Source organism: Cyprinodon tularosa, unplaced genomic scaffold, assembly GCF_016077235.1.
Source record: "Cyprinodon tularosa strain WSP-4 unplaced genomic scaffold, ASM1607723v1 ctg41, whole genome shotgun sequence".
NCBI lineage: Eukaryota > Metazoa > Chordata > Actinopteri > Cyprinodontiformes > Cyprinodontidae > Cyprinodon > Cyprinodon tularosa.
Genome location: NW_024039130.1, coordinates 1309303 through 1327585, shown reverse-complemented (window position 1 = coordinate 1327585; position 18283 = coordinate 1309303). Strand labels below are relative to the sequence as shown.

Sequence of the window (18283 nt, the reverse complement as noted above, 5' to 3'; positions counted from 1 at the left end):
ACATGTATTCATTTCCCTCAAAAACTTCTTTAGTTTCCTTCTTCCCATCATTTTGCCCTTCCTCATTTCCACTCCTTTGTTCTTTCTTCTTTTTTCATCACTTGGTTTTTCAATTTTTCCTTCTTTCCCTGTGTTTTTCCTTCATACCTTGTATTTTCTTTTCTTTCCATCATGCCATGTTTCTTCCCTTGCCATCCCTCTGTTCCTTATTTATTTCTTTGTGTCTTTCGTTTTTTCCAAACTTTCTTCATTGTGACCTTCCACCCACTTTTTGTTGTTTTGCTTTGCTTTGTTTTGCTAATTCCTTTCTTTCTTATGTCTTTGTTTTTTTCTTTCATCTTCCCTTCATTCCTTTGTTACTGCAGTTTCTGCATCAAACAACCCCTTAATTTAGATGTCAGTTGATCAGGGCCAGCTAGAATTTAGGACTGATCACAAAAATGTAACCTGTGGCAGCGTGTTTCAGTCTCCACTCGTCAACTTTTTTCTTTTGCTTGTATCTTGGACAGACAGTGCAAAAGACTTTGAAATCCAACAAGCAGTTTTGCAGCAAACTAGGGAAGTACCGCATGCCATTCGCATGGTCCGTTAGGTGAGTGATGGCTCAATGAAACACGTTTCTCCATAGTTGATCTCAAGGGATATATAATCTGTGGCTCTCTCTGTCTACAAAAGGCCGGTGTTTAAAGACAGCCATGGTGGGCTGGACCGTGAGTCCCGTTTCTCACCCCTTTTCAAACAGGAGAGCAACAAGATTTCTACAGATGACCTGATAAAGTTGGTTTCTGAATACAGGAGGTAAGAAAGCTTGCATGAGAAAAAAAGATAACATATTATTTTCAAGATAAGGCACTAAGACATGTTTATATCTGCAGAGCTGAGAAGACCAGCAAACTGCAGACAGTGCCTGGGACCCTGGATATAGCAATAGAAAATGCTCCAATGGAGCACCCCAGTATGTATTCCCATACTTCTCTACTCTCTGCTTCTGTCAGGGCTACAGTCCAACCTAAAACCCTGTCTTTCAGACTGTGTTACCTCCTCATATGTTCCGGTCAAGCCTTTTGAAGAGCTGAGCAAACACCAGCCTACTGTTGAGGTGGAGGAGTTTGTACAGGACACCACCAAGTTCACCCAACCACACCGTGTGTACAGAAACCACATTTATGTCTACCCAAAACACCTCAAATATGACAGCCAGAAGAGTTTTGCCAAGGTGTGTGTTACTGGAACTGATTCTTTACTTGCAGTCTGTAAAAATACATGCTTGTCAAAGTAAAATTACTTTCAACAATCGTCTTAGCATGCATTTTCTTTATGTGATTTTTTTTTGTTGTTTGAGTGTTCAACCATTAGTAATAATATTGGCCTCCTGTTCACAGGCTCGTAACATTGCAGTCTATGTAGAGTTCAGAAGCTCAGATGAAGAGGTTGCCAAACCATTAAAGGTAGAACATTATCCCCCACTAAGAAAATCCTGATGATATTTTCTTAGAAATAATTTATTCATATCTTACCAAAAATTAAGTTTCTTTTCCAACATGGGGGATTTCTATTTTCAGTGTATCTATGGGAAGCCAGGAGGACCAGTCTTCACCACAGCGGCCTGTTCCACCGTCCTTCATCACTCTCAGAATCCTGACTTCTATGATGAGGTGAGCAGGAGGAGGCAGCTGGATCTTGAGAAGGGTCTCATCTTCTTACAACTAACCCATTGTTTTTGTTTCTAAAGGTTAAGATTGAGCTTCCTATTCAACTTCATGAAAAGCACCATCTACTTTTCTCTTTTTATCACGTCACATGTGACATCAATGCAAAGACAAGCTCAAAAAGGAAAGAGGCCTTAGAAACACCAGGTGAGAGGGTGCTAAACCCTTAACCAGTTCATGGAATAAATTCTGGCTCATTGTTATAGTTTTCTTTTTTAATATACTTTAAAAATAAATATATTCTTTACTCGCTATCAGTGGGCTATTCTTGGCTGCCTATACTTAAAGAAGGGCGAGTTTCATCTCAGGAGTTCAACATCCCTGTATCCTGCAACCTGCCGCCTGGTTACCTGGCAATCAAAGAGGCCAGCAACACCAAGGTAAGAGCAATAGACATGCATGTTAGAGAGATTAGGAGATAATTGTAACTAAATCTGTTGTGAAATACCTCCTTGTGCAAAGATTGATATCTGAAGGATGCTGTGTTTTCAGCACCTTTAATTATAGTTTTTTTCACTTCCTTTTACCAGAATGGGGCTGATGTGAAATGGGTTGATGGAGGAAAAGCTATCTTCAAACTTTCCACCAATGTAGTTTCAACAGTATACACTCAGGTAAGACAGACATTTTGGTTTTAAACTTTGCAGGTTATTCAAAGATCTTTGTAGGTATCAATATGCAGATGACAACCAGTAACCAGTTTCTAAACAACATTTTATCAACCCCTTGAAAACTCCTAGTTAATTTAAAAATATTTTTATTACTATTTGAAAATTCATTTACAATACCACATTTTTTTTTTATATTTTATCTGATCTCCAGATGATGTTGGCTTCAGTAGATTTTTAACATGTTAATTTCTCTGCATGAAAAGTGCATGCCAGAAAGTGCATCTATGCCACTTACAGTCCCAGCTGCTTTGTAACTTCAGTGAAGACCAGGGATCTGATAAAAAAAAGCATTGTTTTGCATCCATGCTAAAATCAGTTAAATTCACTTTAGTTTATTTATATAGCCTCAATACACAACACATGTCATTTCAAGGCACTTTATAGACAATTCAATACGATCGTACAGTCAGCCAGATCCTATCTGCTCCAACTGATCAAATCAAGTCATTGATTTGCAGGACATGCTCCTCCTGGATAAGCGTATTTGAGCGGTAGATATAGACTTGCATTTTGTCATTGACTCTACAGCTTGGGTCTCCAACCCTGGTTTTAAAGATCCACTGTCCTGGAGGTTTAGATGTAGAATTCAGGATCCAACACAGCTAAATCAAATAAATGTCTTGTTAACGGAACTTTGCAAAACTTAATATCATTGAAGAGGTAATTTGTAGATCTTGAAGATCAGGGATGGAGACCCATGCATAGCAATCCTTCCATAAATAGTAACAGTGAAAAGGAAAAAAAACAATTTATACAGGATGAAACGTTCTGCAGAACCCATAGTGCATGGCATTCTGCTCTTTGCTGAGTGGGGGTTCAAGAGAAACAGCCATTTCAAAGAAAATAAAAGTACTGATCTATAAATAGTTTCTATGTTGAACATCAAGGTAAACGAGCTCCACAGGTGGCTCTGTCTAGAACAGAAAAAGTTAAGCAGATGATCTCTGAGCTTGTTTTTATATCAAAGAAATGAAAAACAACACATACAATTGGTCACAGTAGAAGCTGAGCCCATATCATCTATAACCTAGGGTTATAGGGGTTATACACAGTTCCGGAAAAGCTACTGTCTGCTATTTTGTGCCACCAATTTCAGTGAACAGTTACCAACTTGTTTTGACTGATATGCAATGTTTAAATCTCACACACGCACATTAACTGTGTGTCGTATGCTGGTCAACTCTGGCAAACTCTGCTCTGCCAGCTGTTCTCATACAGAAATCCGTATTTGCACGCCCTGCAAACTTTGATAATTGATGCACCCTGATACGCTCAGGGGTTCACTGCACGAGCAACTTGATAAACTATATGTGGCTGATAAACACCGTCAAGTTCAGGTTCACAAGAGGTGATGCAAAATTTTCTACCCAAAGAATCTCTAATTTATATCAAGAAAAGATATTTTGCTGGTTACTGTTTATTTTTTTGATAAATTAAGCTACTAAAATAAGGAAAAGCAGAGTGAACATAAAATTAGGGGTTGAACTAACAAATACCGCAGTATGGGAGAGTAGAGATAGAATTAACCAAAATAATGAGAAGTGGTCCTTATCTCCTCCAGCAGCCTAAACCTATAGCAGCATAAATATTGAGAGAGTCACAATAAGCTTTATCAAAAAGGAATGTTTTAAAAGTGTAGGCAAGCCAAACACCCGAACATAGAATACATTCCCCCAAAAAATCCTAATATATAAATCATGTGCAAACACAAAACCCAGCAATTTTCCTTAGATCACAGCTGTATTTTGAACTTTACATCCAGGGAACTTTAGTTTTTTATAATCCGTGCAAAGCACAACACGAGTTTCATGTTGTGTTTAAATAAGCCAGCTGATCAATATTATTGTTTATCAATAGTCAGTACAGCCAAGAAATCAGAAGAAAATCACAATTTAACCAAGTGTCGGTGAGGAAGGTGAAAGGTCTAATAGATATACTTGAAGGCCAGTAAAACAAGGAAGTATAATTAATGACACCACCAGTCTGGTAGGGCATCTAGGCAGCATTGCAGTTATTACTTATTGTGATATCTCAGCTTCACAGATAAAATTGCGGAATTATTTTGGTTAATAAAAACGGCTTTCGGCTGAGTCAATTAATTGTTGACTATGTTTAACACATATATGGGAATTCGTGCTGGTCAGAGCTGACAGGAACTGCAGAGTGGTTAACTAACAAAAAAAATCTAGCAACCTTTTTTTCTACATCTGTTATGCTTATATGCGTATTGACCTTCTCCTGTTTAACACCTGAGATGAACTGGAAAAATCGGTTTCTCCAGTACTGGACCCTATTTAGAACATTGATTCAAGAGCAATGCTGTTTTGAGTCTGATCTGCCAAAAATAAAAAGAAAAACACACACCTTTCTTATAGGTAGGATAATTTCTGGTAATACGTTTCAAACCCTAAATCTCCCATGTTCAATCTCTCCAGCATAGTTGGTATCCATAACTGGGGGTGGTTCTGTGTTGTTTAAATGTTTGCAACAATCCATGTGAATTCCCCACACATTGCGACATTTATATATTGATCTATGGAATGGCTCACCACATTGATCACTGGGGAGAGAGAGATGTTTGTGCTGGCTTTCAATTTAAAATTAAACCAATTTATAAACCTCTTTTTTTATTGAATAAGTCCAAAATTTTGATCCATTTCAATTAAAATATGAAATTTTTTCCATGCTTATTTGCTAAGAAATATTTATTTACTCCAAAAAAAATAAGCTAAGGATACAGTATACTTGTCATAGATGTATCACTTTTTCCTCCTTTTATTACGTTTTGTAAGCTTTTTAAGGTAAATAAAGCGACTGACTTTAAATCACAAAAATGTAGCGGGGGTATAGCGTTGTCTTTGAAATGAAATGAGCCATTTAAGTAATGTTTCAGCTGCTGGCTGCCGTTTTTCATGAGCATGTCCCTCTTTGCCAGGACCCCCACCTGAACCGTTTCTTCCAGCAGTGCCAGAAGAGAGAGCTGGACCTCTCTCAACCTCCTACCTCAAACTTCCTCAACTGCCTGAAGGTCAGAGGAAAGTCGGCTCAATCTGTAATATCTAGAGTTGTAGCAGACAGAAACCTTCTGTAAAGGCCTATAACTCCTTAATGACAGCAACCAACTTTTTTTTCAGCCTTTTTTTATGTATTTTTATCACCTGGCTAATTTATTTAATCATTTTCTCCAAATACATCTATAGGGTCTCCTCAGCATGGAGAGAATCCCAGTGATTGTTCGGTTTTTGCCTGTTCTTTTCAACCAGCTGTTCAAGGTTCTGACTCAAAATGACAATGATGAGGTCACTACTGCCACCACCAGGTAAATAGTAGCACTGCAGGGCCCTTACATGTGTCAAAGGCATTTGTGTTGAATGAGTGATTGTTGTATGTGCAGGGCTACAATTTCTCAAAAGAATAGTATTAATACATCAACTTTCTTAAGTAATTTTAAATATGTATTTGTTAATGTGAAAAAAACTCCCAGTCACTGAAAATATGAAAAGCAAAGAAGGTATTAAGGAGGTAGACTATGTGGCTTGATTGAAAATAAAATAAACTCTTTGTTCTTGTTTTGTTTTTACAGAGTTTTGGTTCATATTGTTAGCAAGTGTCATGAAGAAAATCTGGATCATTACCTGCAGTCCTATATTAAGGTAAGCTGTAAAAGAAGAATGTGTGTGTGATCACTGCAGAATTGTTTTTTTTTTTTATATTAATGATTTTAGTCATAATCAGAAAGAACCCAAGCTGTTATCTTTTAAAGGGAATAGCTGTTCTTGCTGATAAACTCAGATGATTATTAATAGAATAAGGGGAAACCAAAGGTTTATCTGTTTGGCTTTAGATACAGTATATATCTGTGTTTGTGAATTAATATTTTTCACCTTGTGTGTGTTTGATTATTTTAGGAACATGTTTGTTTGTAACAGTTTTTAAAAAAACAAAAACATACACATACTGTAGGCACAAAGAGGGAAATGAAAAAGAAAGGGAGAACAGGCTATGGCACTTTCAGCTATCTCATTCTGAAACACAAAACATAATTGTTTTTGAAAATGGAAATCAGAGAGAAATTTTTACAAAAAACACAAGACCCACGTATGTTCAAGCAAAAAAAAAAACAGCAGAGTCTGAAAAGGAAGCCACAGAAAGGGCGCTGGGAAGAACCAGATGACCAGTGGCACTAATGAAACTGAGGTTGCCATAGAAACAGACTAGCATGATGAAGTGGTGTCCAATTTAAGCTGCTGAGTGAGCCTGTGAGAGGTTATAATATTATGAATATTTACTTTCTCGTTGTCCCCCCCAATGTAAAAAGGATGAACATTCTGAATTCTTCTCTTTTAAGTATTTAAAGGTCATAAATAAAATGTTTTTACCATAATGATACTTTTTTAAATTAATACATCAAAAAATGCCTACGGTGCTGCAGAATAAATATTTTAATTTTACAGAAAAAATGTATATAAATAATATGGAAATATGTTATATAATTCTGGTTACGATGTCAGTTTCAACATAAAATGATTTTGCACCTATAGGAACAGCTGTTTGGAGTCCTGTTAGGCAGAATTTTGGTGTTGCCAGATACTAGTAGCTCCATGTTGGAGCTGAGAAATAGATTTTTCTGGGCTTAAAATTTCTCCAATTCAAGCCCCAAAAATATCTAAAAAAAGAAGCAAAATGAGGGTTTAAATCAGCCAAGTTTTTGAACGTTGGTACCAAGTTAGAGAAGCAAAGGGGCTTGCTTAAAGAAGCAATGCTGTGAACTTTAGAATGTCATTATGTGTTAGAACGTCTACTGCTGTGTAAGTTAGAAATAATAATAATAATAGAACCCTTTTTTTTCTGACACTTTGCCCTGCTGCAGGTACACCTGTAAGATGAGTTTTTCTGTCTTTTTTGCAGTATGTGTTTAAATCGGAGGATCATGGTTTCAGGACAGTTCATGAAGAGCTGGCTAAGGGGATGACCTTTGATCTGAAGAGCAATGAGCAGGCAGCAGTCAGGAATGTTCTCAAGGTTCGCCTCCACTCACTTATCAATGCATTTTTCACTTTATTCAAAGAAAATTATTTGTTTGTTGTTTGTGGATCAAATATTTGGGAGGTATAGTTGTAGTCTTAATGGTATAGTGGAGGATTTTCATGAATTTCTGAAAAGACCCGCCCTCTCCACTTTAAGATTAAAAAGAACATGCACAACCATGTACCCGCTCCCGAGAGGGAACCCCAATTAAATGAGTGTAAGAGCGTGCACAACCCATTTCTCTTCATGCACACTCTGTTTAAGAGTTGCTGTTTGCATCGCTTATACAAGTTTAATTTCCAAAAGACGATTTGCTAATTTTCCACTATGTCAGACCCACCACCGGTAAGTGAAAATGGGGACAATCACATAGGACGGTCTTACATAAACATATCACCAGAATGATTGACAATTTGGAGGACCACCCGGAAAATGAACATCCTTCACTATACCTTTAAGTTGAATGTGGTAGGAGAATGATCCAATGGGTATTATTGTGGTTTCAGTTCTCCTGGTTCTTCCTTGACCTCATTGTCAAGTCCATGGCCCATCATTTGGTCGACTCTGACAAACTAAAGGTAAACTATCACTGAAGAACCTTCATCAAACTGAATTTGAAAATTATACATGTACAGTAACCACATATATGGCTTGATCTAAAGATTGCTTATCTTTGTGTCATAGCTTCCAAGGCCCCAACGTTTTCCCTCCTCTTACTTGAGCCGCATGGAGACGCTGGTGGAGACAGTGTCTGAGCACATTTTTTGGAAGTACAAAGACCTGGTCGAAGAAACCCGCAGTGCCAACTCAGCTGTGGCTTCTTTTGTCAAGGTAGGCACAATGTATTATAAATACACAGCGCTGATCTCAGTACTGTACATGTTTTTTTGGTTTTAAAGCAACCATATGCCCTCTATACCCTAACTACTAGGCTGCCACTCCCCCCAAAAGCTGACAAATGATGAATTTGTACTTGGTATGAGAGTAGCTGCTGTAGAATTGGGTTTTTACTATTTAATGCAAAGATATAAGGACTATAAAGTTTAAGATGCCTTTAACGTCCGATGTTAGCATGGTTAAAGAAGCTGGCATAACAGAAATTCTTCTTTCCAAATGTCTGCCACTATTCCCTAGTCCAGCATGTTTCATGGCAGGAAGTGACTGAGAGCTCAAAAGCATAAAACAGAGCAACACATGCAGCCATCAACCTTATTGTTATTATGAAAAAGCCTCACTCTTCCTGCCTGACTGAGTCTCACAAATGTCTCTTATGTCATATGGTAGCTTCTTTCATCTCTTTACTATATTTGAAATTATTTGGCGATTCTAAGAATAAAAGTTAAAATTATCCCTGTTGCATGCTATAACTTAAAAAAATCTTCTCCAGTAGTTCACTCTGGTTGAATTCAATGGCTTTCCAATCTATACGCTTGCCTTATTATATTGTATTTTTGGGCCATGCACTTTAATTTTGTTCATTTTGTCTATAAACTCAACAGTCTTCAGTATTTATCATAACACGATCACATGATTGAGCAAAACAACTCCCAGCAGAGCTGTGAAAAGAAAGTGGAAAAAAATGTCCAATATAAAGCCAAATACCAAGTAATTAAAAAAAGCACAAAAAATATTTTCATACCAAAAGTGAGAAGACCAGGTGTTGGGTTTCACGCTTGCTGGTAACTTATCATAACCTCTGCAACTGAAAATCCTTAGATTCTGGTGCCTCAGAGCATTTTAACTTCCACTATTAAATTCCTTTAGTGTTTCGGATATCATCTATAACTTTTAACTGAGTCTCTGATTTGATTGTGTGTTTGCAGCGCTGTTTTACACTGATGGACAGAGGTTTCACCTTTAAACTGATAAGCAACTATATAAACATGATTACTGCTACAGACAGCAAGGTAACAGAGATTTGGTAAACACAATTATTAGAGATATTGTCATAACTGGGAAGTTGTAGCTAATGTAAATACTATAAATATCACTTTTCTTCTCCTTTTCTGTGGGATCAATAGGTTCTCTGTGAGCTAAAATTCGAGTTTCTGAGGGAGGTGTGTAATCATGAACACTATATCCCTCTCAGTTTGCCCCTTCCTTCTGCTCGCATCAATGGTAAGAGTCCCTGGAGCTTAATGTCCCTTATTACTAATTTTTTAAAGTCTTACACTGAGGAAATCTCATTCTCATCCATTTGTTAACATTTTACATAATTAACATTCGTTAACATAACTTTTTTCTGTCCACTTTTTTTTTCTTCAATCATTGTATTTGACTACTGTATGTCAGATCATGCATCCCCTGAGCTGCAGAGCACTCATGGTAAATATTTCCACTCATTCTTTTGTACCATTGTGTTTGTCCTGTCACTATTTGTTGCCTAGAGTAACGAGATTCCTGTTATGAATGGTTTAACAAAATTCCCTTTGATCCAAGATTTGAATAATAAAATACATTTTTGAAGCAAAACTCCATATTTGCTTGAGTTGAATGTGTGTGAATATTTTCTGGCTAATTGGAAACAAAATTGTGATGTGACGCATCTAACAATGTCTTTTATAATGTTTTGTAATAGAGTCTTAGTTGAAAGATATCAATAGGCAATAAACAGATGGTGTAAAAGCTCTTTGGCTGCAAACCTAAACATCTGAAGTAAATTAATTTAAATTATAAGCATAATTTTATTTATATTTATTTGCAATTAACATTTACTAACTTTGTTCTGTTTCAGTGCCTGAGTACAACCTGACTGGAGAGTTTTGCAGGAAGCATTTCCTCACTGGGCTCCTGCTCCGAGAACTGGGACTGGCTCTTCAGGATGAGCAGGATCTCAGACATCTAGCCTTGGCCACCCTAAAAACCTTGATGGCTAAGCACTCTTTGGATTCACGCTATGCCACCAAGGTAAACTCATTGAGCTGAGTCATGAGCATGCAACAGAAATCCTTCCTTTGTGACTCATTATAACAAACAAACACATGCGCAGACTCACACACCCACACACATGATGACATGATATTCCCCATAGCAGCTGCAAACAGCTGTCTGGATTTCTTAATGAGTGCTGGGAAATATCTAGATCAGATTATGTCTGTAATCTGCCAACAAATAAGCAGCTCCAACCACAACAAGCAGCAGAACTGCAGTCAGGACCCAGACAGTCTCCTGAGAGGTAAAAATGAATGTGCTGCAGGAAATTAAGTAGAAAAAAAAACAAAAAAAAATTTTTTAGCTTTATTTTTTCTGTTATCTTTGTCTCCTTTTCAAAAATCAAAGAATTAAAGATATAAAACACATCCAAAAATGAAAACATGTGCATTTATTTTCCAAATGTACGTTCAATTCCTAATTGTAGATTTTTCTCTAATGATCCTGATTTTATATATTTTTTTCTCTTTAATCTCTGGTAATTTTCCAGGAGAAGCAGGCAAGAATCGCATCCCTATACTTGCCTCTATATGGACTCATTCTAGACAACATGCCTAGATTCTTCCTCAGGGAACTCTTCCCCATCTACTTCACATCCAGTGACCAAGTAAGTCAGAGAGACCGATGCTGATTCGGATTTCCTGCAAACATAAACATGGAAATAAAGAACTTGTAACAGTAAAAACTGTTCTCAGTGATAGACCGGAAACTTTTTTCCTAAATAATATTTATTTCAGCTCTGCAAAGGTGATTTGCTCTAAATTTGCTAGAGAAAGCCTAGCGAATCCAAATTATTTAGAAGTTTCAGGCATGCTAAAGTAGGTAAAAACGATATTGTGCTGTGATGAGCTTTCAGATGCTACATTTACTTTTTGAAGTAAAGTTTATTGTCAAATATTAGTTGTTTTACTGCGATTAAACTGTATATTCTATATGCATAGACATCTGTTAATGGTTTGGAGAAAAAAAAAAGCTTGTCTTGTTTTAATTTATAAGCAGGCTTCTTTTAAAACATGTTCTTGTTATTAGTAGCTTTGAGTGACCTAAAAATGCTCATTGAAATGCATTAACAGTAGTGTAGATGTGGTATAATATTGTCTCTTCCCTGCACTGCAAAAAATAGAAATCTCAATAAGTTATTTTTTCTTAAAATAAGTGTGTTTTTCCTTGATTTGAGGAGGTAAGTAAGACACTTTGCCAATGGAACAAGACAATTTCCTTTTAAAATAAGAAAAAACTATTTTATCCTCTTATTTCAAGTAAATATTATCTAACTATCTTATTTTAAGAGTAAAAATACTCATTCCATTGGCAAATCATCTTATTTATCTACTCAAATTAAGGCTAAATATACTTAATTTAAGCCATTTTTTACTTATTTCTGGATTGTTTTTGCAGTGCACCTTGCAGGGCTCTCGAGATGACGTCAGTGTGAGTGGGGGAGTGGCGGGAGGGGGGATTCCTATGACTCGCCATGGAAACTCCGTGGATGCCTCCTTTTCCAAAGATGTGCTCAATTCTATTACAGGTAGCCACAAGCAATATTTGCCTTTCTATGTTGAGAGCCAACATTTTGTAGAAACATTAATTGGGAAAATGATGCTGATCCCCTCCATCTTCCTCCTATCCCTTCTCCCCTGCACCAGCTTTTTCATCCTTGGTGGTTGCTACGGGTAACCAGGCTGACTCTCGAGGTTCTTTGATCAGTGTGGACTCCAACCCTAGCAACAGTGACAGAAACAGTGAAAAGATGGATGGATGTGAGAAGGTGAGAGGAGTAAAAAATTTAGATGGATTCAAAACTGTAATTAGGTTCACAGCATGAAAAGCAAACCTTAATATTAAACTGAAAAAAAAAACAAGTAAATCTGAAAGGATGAGAATACAGACATTGCTTTATATATGGAGATTCTCAGTCATCCAGGTGGTGGTCAAGCTTAAAAAGTTAAATTTAGGCAACTGGATGTGAGGTTTTGCTTTATGTTAATTGTAAATCTACGTCCAATTTTGAATTCTTATTGTTGTCTTGTTTTTTGTCAGCATCTGTTTACCATTTATTCTGTTGTTGATTTTTACACTTCAAAAAGGAGCTACATCTGATCAAATTAGTTCAGTCTTTCCCAAACAAAATCATCTGACTTTGATCTCTCTGCAATTGGTTTGTGGATCTTTAGTTAAAATGCCAACTCAATCTGTTCTGAAATGGCTGTAGATGTGAAAGCAAGCTCCATAAACACAGCCAAAATGATTTATTTTTAATGGAGACTCTTTTTTTCGGGTGTCTTTGTTTTAGTTTGCCCGTCCTCAGTCTCTAATTGGTTACGGTTCTCGCTGTGACAAGCTGGACCAGGCCGAAACCAGAAGTCTCCTCATGTGCTTTTTACACATCATGAAAACCATATCAGAAGGTAAGATTTTTTTCCCACTAAATAACTTTGACTGGAAAGCTCAGTTCATACATTGTCATGGAATTTTTTAGACTTAAAATGTATTTTTGTTTAAAACTACTTTGACCACTTATTTTCCAGGATCCTTGTATTTGTGTAGCCTTGTTCTGTTTAATTTTCAACACAGTCCAAGTCAGAATGCACATATAAAGCAGGTGAAGTGAATGCCTTCTTATCTCTACTGTACATTCACACAAGATGGGATGTATGTGACAGCAAATAAAAATTGAGAAACCAGAGTTGATTAATTACTGTAGATGGAGGACAAATAGAAGGAGCATAACAATTCAATCAAATTTGATCAAGGACAAGTTTTTTTTTGGCTATTTTGGAACAGTGCATCATTTTATTTATAAACTGGTCCAAGGGAAGAACAGTAGAGAACTAAAAACAGGGTTTTTATGCCAAACAAAATTCTATAATGCATGTGGGAAGGGAAGCCTGGTCCGATGCAAAGGATTAGAGAATGATTGAACAATACACAAAAAGAGATAAAAAAAAAAATAACTTAAGATCAACAGATTTAAAAAACTTAGATAAATTGTATTGTCAATTTGTATACAAGACAAATTTTGATGCAGACAGCTTTTCAACACAGAATGAATAGCTTAAAACAATGAAAGGAACCTTTCTATTAATAAAGTGCAGCAGTGATCAGAAAAATATGGTGCAAATGCAGTAGAAACATTGAGAGTTCAGTTTAAAAGGGACTTGAAAACTTTATCATGTAGTGCAAATCTGATATTTACAAGTCTGATGCAGAGTCTTGATTTGTGACTTGATTAGAGTTTCAACAGTTTAACAGTCTTATGGCAGTGGGGAAAAAGCTGTTGCAGAGCCTGCAGGTCCTGCATCAAATGCTGCAGTTTCTTCCCGGAGGGCAGCAGGGAGAACAGTTCATGGTGTGGGTGTGAGGGGTCATTGATGATGTAACGGGGTCGGGACTAAGAAGTAAAATCTCATATCAGTCAGGGTCTGGGCATATTATAACCATAACTGGATGGAATAAAAAATGGTTGCCCGATATAGGAAATTTTCTTTTATATTACATAGTAAACCGTATTAGTGTATTTTGGTTAACAAGAGAGTAATTGGCACCAACATACTCCAGACAGAAAGTCAGCTGAGCTAGCATAATCCTTTGGCAATGGTTTTCAGGGACACCTTGGGTCCTGCCATCAATGTTGAAGTTAATGTGACAAATAGCATCTACAGAAGCATTGCTGTAGACTAAACAAACTAAGAATGTTTTAGGAACGGTATGAGGGGCATCAAAATGCATTAACGTTTGCTGCTCTCCAAACCCCTCAGATTGCATCAGAAAAAGCTAATTTAACCAGTAGATCATTCTCAGTTTGTTTCAATATAGTTACATTTGAAAGCAGCTGAAAAATAAACAGATACATTGTATTGCATTTATTTAAATGTAACAGATGTGAAACAATTTTAATTATTGAATGTAGGGGGTGGGATATTATTTCTCCTTGTGCAAAAGCTGTATGGACTTTGCTTCTCCAGCTGCAGGAGTAACTCTGCTTGGTTATTCGCTTTGCAAAAAAAACAACAACAATAAAAAATATTTGTGACTTGATCACCCGTCTTTACTCTTTCCAGATGTGCTGGTATCCTATTGGCAGCGGGCCATTCACCAGGAGATCTCAGACTTCTTTAACATCCTGGAGTAAGAGTTTTTCATTTCTTTCTTGATGAAAGAGCAGCAGCACAGGTCCTGTTTGACTGATTATAGATGTAACCTACAGGCAATCTGAAAGAAATCTGAGACAGCCAGAGGTAGGAAAAGGCAAATGAGAAGAAAAGGGAACATCGCCAGAAGGGAACAGATGAAAATAATGACACAGCAAGAGAAGGAAAACAGACCGCAATTTTAGTTTCAGGCCCCAATCCACAGAGGAGTGCTTTAAATTAGGTTTCTATGCTTGCTGTTTGTCAGCATTTAGAATAGTTCTTGTCCAGCATAATTTGATCTCCTCCTCTTTAACTTCCTCTTGAAGCACAGTCTTACTCAAGACAATTGTTTTCTTTTTTTGTTTTTCTTTAGGCTTTGTCTTCAACACTTCAGGTTTCTGGGGAAACGCCACATTGCCAGGTATGTCCAGGTCTACTTTCTCCTCATTAGAGATTGCTAACATGCTTTTGTTAAAAAGCTAAAGATATGGGGAAGCCTGTTACCTGCTGCAGCTGAGAGTTTGTATGCCCTTACAACCTGATACATAATTCATATAATCATGGTTGCACACATGCATAAATGCAAGCACATTCAGATGTGTTGGAGCTCACACAAACAAATTAATCAGACACAGTCAAGCAGAAATACTAATATGTGCTCTGCATGCGTGTGCATGCTTGTAGATGAGCTTCAAGAGAAGACGATGGATTAGGACGGAATAAAAAAAAAGGAAGGGAGGAGGGGGGATCAAACTCCTGGATCGTGCTGTGAGGAAATAATCACTGCTGGGTTTTGCATCTATGATCTGGAAAGCACAGGATGGGGGTTGATAGCCTATGAGCGTCTGCTCTTGTTGGAGTAGAGCCGCTGGCACTACAAGACCCTTCCATCTTTTGGCTTCTCGCAGCTAATTAAATTAGCCATCTTTTCCCTTTCAGCAGTAGGTCTTAGAGATGTAAGCCAACTAAAATGCTGAATGAACACAGTGCATTTCTATATGCAGAGGCTTTAACTCAACATGGATACCTGGAAGCCTGATAAAGGCTCTGGATCTTGGTTGAGCTACCTACTTAACATTCGTCTGTAATACCAGGCCATGGGGGGATTCTCAGCCTTAGCGTATGTATCACTGTCTTTTTCTTAGCGCCAGGCTGAGTCAGTGTGGGCACCAGTTGTAGGTAAAAAAAAAAAAGGATGAAAATACTGTATGTGTGTAGTATGCAGCCAGCCAATAAGTCAGACAACAATATATGCTGTAAATCTTGGCAAATTGTATTCAGATTTCCAGAGGGTGCTATGTACAGGTATGGCATTAATGTATTTGCTGTTTAGGTACCACATTAGTGCATTTTTAGCGGTTTAATTTCTATACATGCCTTTGCAATTAATTAAAGGCATTGTTTTCTTTAAAAACAGGGGTGAGAAACCTTTAAAATCCAAAGAGCCATTTTTCCCTGAGTCCAGCCAAATAAGTTATTTAGAGACTGATATTTTTCGTGATCTTTTCATAAAATACAAACTTTATTTTTGTTTTAATATCTGCCATTTATTTGTATCTTAAGGTTTTAAAATTTAATGTTTCAATATGAAAATATTTTTGGAAAATTATGCAAAAAAAAAAAAAAAATTCTCGTCCTTTCTGAACCAATGACAAGAAAAAGAAGATCGAAAAACATTTTGCTGGTTCTTTCTGAAAATTCAACTTAGATATTAATTGAAAATCTGCTAAGGCTTTCAAGACAGTAATATATTATACCATATAATCTAAATTGTTAATTGGTTCCTTATCATTTTTAGCGACTATTAAGAGCCATTATTGGGGTTTCAAACAGCTACTTGTGACCCCAGAGCCGCAGGTCGCAGATCCCTCTTTTAAAATGAAATACTTGATTTTAAACACATTAACACAAAATATGTAACTTTAAGTCTGGGAATTTGAGTCTGGGAATAAGGTCACACCTGGGTTTGTTTATATAACAAATAACATGGTTCATAACTGATGTGCTACTATTTAATGACATAAATACTGTCAGAACTGTTAGAAAATAATTTATTTTTGACACTTTCTATAAATTTTTTAATTTTTGCAGCCATATTGGGTAATGAAAGCAGATCAGTTCAGAGAACTTACATTTCTTCTTTCAAAATTTTGACTTGAGGGCATGTTTCATTTCACTTTCAACTTGAGACTCTAAAAATATCAATTCAGAGCATAAAATGGTGCAAAAAGCTAATTACTATTTGAGCATTGTATCTAATATGTCGTTTTTTAAGCTTTTTTGTTGAACAAAATGTTAAAGTATTGTTGTTAAAGTTGCTGTTTCTATAACAAAATAGCCTAATCAGCAATCACTACTTTGCTGATGATGTAATATTGTGTCAAATACGTATTTAACTAGAGCAAAAAGAAAAGAGAATAAACAAATCATCAACAGTTTAGCTTAATCTTAGCCTGCATACTCACTAACCCAGCACGCTTTTACTGCCCACCTTTACCTTGTATAGTGTATGATGTTAAAAACGAAGTTTGTTCCTGTCCAATAATCTTGTATAATCTTGTATAATCTTCATCAGGTTGCATGTCTTCCCTTAGTTTTGATGTTTATGGTGCATCACCACTGAAAATTATTTGATGTTTTGCATGAATCAATCACCTTTATATCTTCTTTGGTTTCCCTCTACTGTTTGTAAAGTAAATATGATTCTTTTTTTTTTTTTTTTTTACTGATCCTGCATGTAACCTTCACTCAGCTTTGTGATTGGCTGCATTCCATCTGCAATATTTCAGTTTTTTTGTCTTACAACGGCACCAAATATTTACTCAGACAAACCTAATCTGAGGTCAGGTATTTGATTGCTGATATCAAATCTATATCTCAAAGCCACACATTTTAATTCCTGTGCTTTTGTATACTAATGTGCATTAAACCTAACACTCAGCTTACTTCTAGGATTCTGTAGTGCTATGAGCTCAATTATGATCTTTTGACTCCAGCTGCTCTAATCCTGCCAAGGGGGGTTTTAAAAATCTTCAATTCTTTTATTGCATTTCATTTTACCCTGTTGGACAAAAAAAAAAAAAAAACACATAAAAAGAACACTGTGAGCCAGCTGATATACTATGTACAACCGGAAAAATCAAAAATGTTCCTGGTGTACATAACATTTAAAGTGTTTTTATTGATTACAGGCATGCATTGACAGCTATTAGCATGCCTCTCACAATTAGTATTATTGACTGATAAATAAAGGAGATAAGGCTATTGAATGCTCTAACTAAGGTAACTAATGTTAGCTTTGCTGTGGTTGGCTTGTGAACAGGAAGCTAGCGGCGGCAGTAAAGCTGGCCCAGGCATCCCAGGCCAATGGCACCCTGAAGGGCTCTAACAACCCCTCCCAGTCCTCTCAACCCTCAAGCCTCTTCCCACAATGGTAATATCCCTCCACCTCAGCCATTATTATAATAATAATAATGAGTTAAAGCAAAGACTAATCCTAATGATGTCTGGTTGACTTTAATAGCAAGAAACCATAGACTATTCAACTGTAAACTAGAAGTAGATGGAATCCATTTTTTATTATTATTTTACTTTTGGTATGTATATTCATTGTGTCTGCATAATTGTGTTTCCATGTCATAGACTGTAAACTGTGTTTTGAGCATGTCTCGCCTCATACCTGTTGTGTTTTTTCGTCAATATGAACCGTCATGTCTTGAAAGAATTTATAGTTCTACAGAAAAGTTTCAATTTTCCTGTTAGAAATCCAATCAGATTAATATGCAAATATATGCTTGCTATTGTTGACACC

General features: G+C 36.6%; 1 protein-coding gene across 8 annotated transcripts in view; it reads left to right on the top strand.

The window, feature by feature from the left end:
- Positions 1-18283, top strand: part of dock10 (dedicator of cytokinesis 10) — an 88657-nt gene that overhangs the window by 57438 nt on the left and 12936 nt on the right. For 6 of the 8 annotated variants that reach the window (XM_038298581.1, XM_038298583.1, XM_038298584.1 and 3 more), the window contains exons 14-39: positions 510-592; positions 676-798; positions 876-955; positions 1029-1216; positions 1383-1448; positions 1563-1655; positions 1733-1856; positions 1968-2089; positions 2240-2323; positions 5316-5408; positions 5581-5699; positions 5964-6033; positions 7289-7402; positions 7915-7986; positions 8093-8239; positions 9232-9315; positions 9430-9526; positions 9701-9733; positions 10137-10315; positions 10830-10946; positions 11750-11867; positions 11986-12107; positions 12633-12747; positions 14401-14467; positions 14846-14893; positions 17795-17905. In XM_038298581.1, the coding sequence (XP_038154509.1) occupies positions 510-592; positions 676-798; positions 876-955; positions 1029-1216; positions 1383-1448; positions 1563-1655; positions 1733-1856; positions 1968-2089; positions 2240-2323; positions 5316-5408; positions 5581-5699; positions 5964-6033; positions 7289-7402; positions 7915-7986; positions 8093-8239; positions 9232-9315; positions 9430-9526; positions 9701-9733; positions 10137-10315; positions 10830-10946; positions 11750-11867; positions 11986-12107; positions 12633-12747; positions 14401-14467; positions 14846-14893; positions 17795-17905 (2669 nt within the window). The remainder of the gene's footprint in view (positions 1-509; positions 593-675; positions 799-875; positions 956-1028; positions 1217-1382; positions 1449-1562; positions 1656-1732; positions 1857-1967; positions 2090-2239; positions 2324-5315; positions 5409-5580; positions 5700-5963; positions 6034-7288; positions 7403-7914; positions 7987-8092; positions 8240-9231; positions 9316-9429; positions 9527-9700; positions 9734-10136; positions 10316-10829; positions 10947-11749; positions 11868-11985; positions 12108-12632; positions 12748-14400; positions 14468-14845; positions 14894-17794; positions 17906-18283) is intronic. The other 2 variants (XM_038298580.1, XM_038298585.1) reach the window with 2 other exon arrangements.